General features: G+C 35.1%; 1 protein-coding gene across 2 annotated transcripts; it reads left to right on the top strand.

The window, feature by feature from the left end:
• Positions 1–71: 71 nt before the first annotated feature.
• Positions 72–3,470, top strand: LOC104266578 (facilitated trehalose transporter Tret1-2 homolog). 2 transcript variants are annotated; one of them, XM_026838492.1, is made up of 7 exons: positions 72–389; positions 909–1,066; positions 1,166–1,354; positions 1,685–1,790; positions 2,197–2,310; positions 2,760–2,965; positions 3,257–3,470. In XM_026838492.1, the coding sequence occupies exons 1-7, from the start codon at positions 353–355 to the stop codon at positions 3,392–3,394; spliced, it is 948 nt and encodes a 315-aa protein (XP_026694293.1). In that variant the 5' UTR covers positions 72–352; the 3' UTR covers positions 3,395–3,470. The 2 variants fall into 2 exon arrangements, with proteins under 2 accessions (XP_026694293.1, XP_026694291.1); XM_026838490.1 differs by having other exon boundaries at positions 909–1,069.
• Positions 3,471–5,223: the final 1,753 nt, after the last annotated feature.

The raw sequence follows: 5,223 nt of genomic DNA, 5'->3' as shown, positions 1-5,223 counted from the left end.
AGATACTTGTACATATATGGCTTGGGTAAGATACTTGTACATATAAGGCTTGGGTAAGACACTTGTACATATAAGGCTTGGGTAAGATACTTGTACATATATGGCTTGGGTAAGACACTTGTACATATATGGCTTGGGTAAGATACTTGTACATATATGGCTTGGGTAAGATACTTGTACATATAAGGCTTGGGTAAGATACTTGTACATATATGGCTTGGGTAAGATACTTGTACATATAAGGCTTGGGTAAGACACTTGTACATATAAGGCTTGGGTAAGATACTTGTACATATATGGCTTGGGTAAGATACTTGTACATATATGGCTTGGGTAAGATACTTGTACATATATGGCTTGGGTAAGATACTTGTACATATATGGCTTGGGTAAGATAGGCTTATAAACTGTGTTTCGATTTTTAAAGGAAAATAGGAGATAAAAACACATTTGTACTAAATGTAAATGGAAGTATTGCTTGTTAAGTGTGCCTATTATGTTTTAAAATAAATGTTAATAATTTGCTTTAACTATCAAGGGGAATAATTATTGTATGGGGAAATAGGCAGTTAAAATTATGTTTTTGTTTTAAATGATATTTGCCATTGAAATTGTGTTTCTGTTTTAGCTATTAATAAAAAAAATAATAGAAAAGCACATTGTGTACAGATGTAAACAGAATTACTGCTTGTTAGATGTGCGTATTCTACTTTTCAATGGTAATAAGTTGCATTAATTCAAGCAGTATTTTATATTAATATAACAGATATAGTACCAGACTCACAGTACAACATGAATATATTATAAATACAATTTCATGATCAAAAAATCGTTTTGTTTATAATTTTCCTCAAATAATTATCATTTCTTCCAATTGTTTAATCCAAATAATTCCTTATTATTTCCAGGTTCATTTCTAAATTGGAGGATGCTCACTCTTTCCGCTCTTCCTGCTCCCACTCTTCTATTTCTTTTCTCTTTTATTATCCCGGAGACTCCTCGTTTTCTCATGATGAAAAAGAGGAAAATAGAAGCAAAAGAGGTTCTTCAGTGGCTTAGGGGAGATGATGTAAGAATATGAAATATAGTTGGTCATTGGTTTAACAAAACTCTTGTGACATTTATTTGCACCTGTAATAACAACATTTCTCTCTATCTCCCCCAGGTGGATATCAAAGAAGAATATTTTGAACTTGAAAAAAGCTTGAGTTGTGATGTTGAATTTGCATCTTGGCCGGAAGTAATAACAGATCGAACTTTGCGAACACCCATGTTGTTATCGTTAGCTGCCATGTACTTTCAACAGATGAGTGGAATCAACTGTGTTATGTTCTACGCAAAGTCCATATTCCATGTGAGCGGTGTAGTTTTTACTGGGTTCGAAACTCAATGCTACTACCATTGGTAAATGTGTGGTAGGCACTTGCTGGTAATTGGTCCAACCCATTTACTAATGGTACTACTGAATTGTCAGCTATAGAGAAAAATAATCACCCGCAAAGTTACGTAAGTGGTAACTCGTAATCAAGCTAAGGTGGGAAGATTTACCTTCTAAAGTTAAACACCCAACCTGTGACAAACCTATTTATTAACATTGTGCAGTATGAACACCCGTGGTACAATAACTGTCATTTTCAGCCATGCAAGGATAGGCAAGTAGCATTCATTCGTTTATTATTTCCAGAGTGCAGGGTTTGTTACTTCATCCCAACTTACAATGGCATTACTAGTGGTGGCCTCTGTTCAAGTCATCTTCACTTTCGTATCGTGTTTGATTGTAGACTGCATTGGTGAGACATACATTGAATAGGCCCATATTGACTTTGCATAAATTACTTATAAATAGTTTTAGTGTATCAACATTACTGTATGGCTGACACCGAAACTTGTTCGTGGCCACTGGGTTGGGGCATTCGTAAGGGTTTTTCAAAACACTTACAGCAATGGTGGTTGCTTTAAAATTTGAACCCGGTATCTTCTGTTTACAAACATGATAATCACTGTACTACATCGCTGGTATTATATTTTAAATTATCGTACACGGCAAGCCTAAGAATTATTCTATGATATTAATACAAAGCTTAAATGTGAGCTCTTTTCTATTTCAAGCTGGTTGATAAAAGCCAACAAAACTTCTGTTTGAAGTTTGTTATTTCACCGTTTTCAAACCTTATTCTTTGTATTCTATTGCAACAGGACGGAAACTGTCAATCATTGTGGCTGCTGTTCTTATGTCCATAAGCCTCATTGCATTTGGATTGTATTACCAAATCACATCTAATTATCAATGGCATAATGTTGCTAAGACAGGTAACTACTTTCAACCTGAAAATTAGGTATTTTAAAATTTATTTCATTCAAGTATCATATTGTAGGCTATTGAATAAATGACAAATAATGGACTCGTATTAATAAATTACCTTTTACATTCTTACGTGGCAGAGAGGCAACTTTATAATACAGCTTTTCTGTTGCATACACTTTGTGCCTGCTAACAAGTTACCACATTGTAACTGTATGGATGACAACTTTAAGCTAATTCACGTGTCGATGGCAACTTCACCCAATAACCTCACTTCTATAAAAACATTTTAACTCTTGTTAGAGCTATTTCCTATAAACCTACATTGTACAACAAATCTTATAAGGTTTTCTGCATAAAAAGGAGAGAGTACTAGATGGTCCTGACCCATGAAACCTGCTTCTTATTTACAACTTCTGTTAAAGCTATTCCTATAAATTCACATTATACATTCCAGGCATCACCAGCCCGAATCTGAACTGGCTGGCTTTAACTAGCATGACAATATTCATAGCATCTTATTCTGTTGGTATTGGTCCTATAGCCTGGTTATTGGTGGGTGAGATTATACCAGTACGAGCACGAGAACGAGCTGCGGCTTTGTCAACTGGCTTTAACTTCTTTTTAGTCTTCATTCTGACGTTGGAGTTTTCAAATATGATCGTAAGATGTTTGTAGTTATAGTATTGGCTCCTATATCTCTGGGAAAAAAAAACAACATTTAGCTATATATAGAAAAGGTGGGGCAAGATGGGACACCTTTAGCACATTATATTAAAATATTCTGATCGTGTTTTAAACAATTAACAACGGTCTATGGTAGTCGTGAGGATACGGTTTTGTAATTCTTCGAATGTTCTTTGTTTACTGGGACGAAAAGATAGAATAAAAACGGTGTCTCATCTTCCTCCACACTACTATATATATATTTTTAAATTGTTGTTCGTCATACAGAGTGCTATGACATCACAAGGAACATTCTGGTTCTTCGGCGCTAACTGTATTCTGTCAATCGTATTCACTGTAGTGTGGCTGCCGGAGACAAACGGAAGATCTTTAGAGGAAATTGAAGATTACTTCCGCCGGAAATGACATTTTAACCATAATTCGCGCGATATTTATCGAATATTCAGATTTAACATTTTCTAAAATAAATGATAAGATTATATATAGTTAGATGTCGTATCATAATTTATATTTATCTCTTCGAAAACAACGGCAGAATCGTATACTGAAACAACGAAGAGAAGGGAATTAACAGCAAAACACAGTTTTTTTATCCACGTGGAAAATTTGAATATTTGAATCAGTTTTGCATTTATTTTCAAACAAAACCCTTTTTGTTTCGTACCAGCTGTGTCTGTGTTGCATCATAATCAGATTGTGATCAAACGATCGCTTTTGTTACGTCATTAGCTATACACGTCCAAGGTAAAATGAGATACAATCTAACACAACAGAACCAGACATCTGACCTGTGTAAATAATCTATTGCGAATAGCTGACCGAAATTGATTATTTTTGCAAATTAATTTGAAACTCTACTTAAAGTGATCTATTTTATTGCCCGCAGGCAAAGGGTCGGTTAATCTTCTGCGGGAACATATCTTATACAGCAGTAATATTACTACTATTCTACTGTTTTAGGTGTTTGGGAATTGCAGCGGTTTATGCATATTGCGAGACTGGTGCTTGGCTCTCGGCATTTTTAATGACGAAATAAGCATGTGTAAAGCGTCAATCAGCGCTGGAATTTACGTGTTTTAGTTATTTGCGTTGGGAGATTTGCAAGTAACTCAACAAGTTGTGTAATAGCTAGTAGTTGTGACCGGACAATGTTACTGTATAAGTGTTATGAAGATCGTCTTAAATAGAAAGGAATGCAAATAGGCAAGTTAAGAGAAAGTGTATATTTATATGTGTTTATAATGCTCTTTTATAAGTGTTTATAATGCTCAAAGGTATATAGCGTATGTTTTTGCAAGTTGTGCAACCGCTTATTATTTGGCTGTGTGCGGATAGAAAAACAGTGCTAAACACAGGCCAGTAAAGATGGTTTTAAGTGAGTTATGCATATATATAAGAATAAGGCGCTAAGCTGACTAATATGGCAATGGGTCGTAACCCTATAGTTCAAACTGACTTGGCATCCGAAACGCATTTTTAAAGTTTTTTGAATACTTACCGTGTTCGATTACCGAGTTTAGAAAGATTTAAAAACCATATCGATTTGAAAAGAACGTTGCCTACCCCTACGGTACTAACTTATTTGATAAAACCGGTTTTTGATTTCAAAGTTTTTAAATACTTGCGGTGTTGGATTACCAAGTTTAGAAGGGCTTGGAAGCTGTTGATCAAAATGACAGAAACGTTATATATGTGTCGCTATAACTACCAGACATTATATTTTATCCAAAAAACGATCTTCAGCAATCTGGTATGAAAATGAACGTTTGAATGCCTGGGCTGCAATTGGTTGCGAGATTTAATCTGTTGGCAGAAGATTTCGTCATTTTTGGCGAGAAAGGGCTGTTTCTGAGCTTCCTGTGGTTGAAAAACAGGTTAATGTCTCGCTATATGTGGCAAACTAGGTGTCTTGACCTCAGCCACATAGCGGGCAACCTCTGGCTTGTATAGATTAGTATCAGGATAAATGGGAGTTAGATATGACCATGAAGACTGCGTTTTATTTTGCTCTGTGGTTAATTTTTAAGATATTTATTCAAAACAGTTTATCCGAAAAAGAATGCAGAATTTATAATCGGTTTAATTTTTAAGCAAAAGATTCTTCCTATTATGACAAGTTTCAAAGAAAAGTGACCGCAGAGTTTTGACAATCGCCATTCATTAATATCGTGCACGTTATAAACTATCCCGTTAATTAATACCGCAGTAACCCGGCTTAACCGCCCCGTGTTTAT

The sequence above is a fragment of the Ciona intestinalis genome, unplaced genomic scaffold, assembly GCF_000224145.3.
Source record: "Ciona intestinalis unplaced genomic scaffold, KH HT000094.2, whole genome shotgun sequence".
Lineage (NCBI taxonomy): Eukaryota > Metazoa > Chordata > Ascidiacea > Phlebobranchia > Cionidae > Ciona > Ciona intestinalis.
This window is presented reverse-complemented; position numbering and strand designations above follow the sequence as displayed.

What these genes read in the sequence shown, in the direction of transcription:
- LOC104266578 (XM_026838490.1), top strand. Translation starts at nt 353, where the DNA reads ATGGCTTGGGTAAGATACTTGTACATATATGGCTTGG. An exon ending in CTTGTACATATATGGCTTGG is followed by an intron (nt 390 to 908) that starts GTAAGATAGGCT and finishes TATTATTTCCAG; the next exon opens with GTTCATTTCTAAATTGGAGG. An exon ending in GCATAATGTTGCTAAGACAG is followed by an intron (nt 2,311 to 2,759) that starts GTAACTACTTTC and finishes TATACATTCCAG; the next exon opens with GCATCACCAGCCCGAATCTG.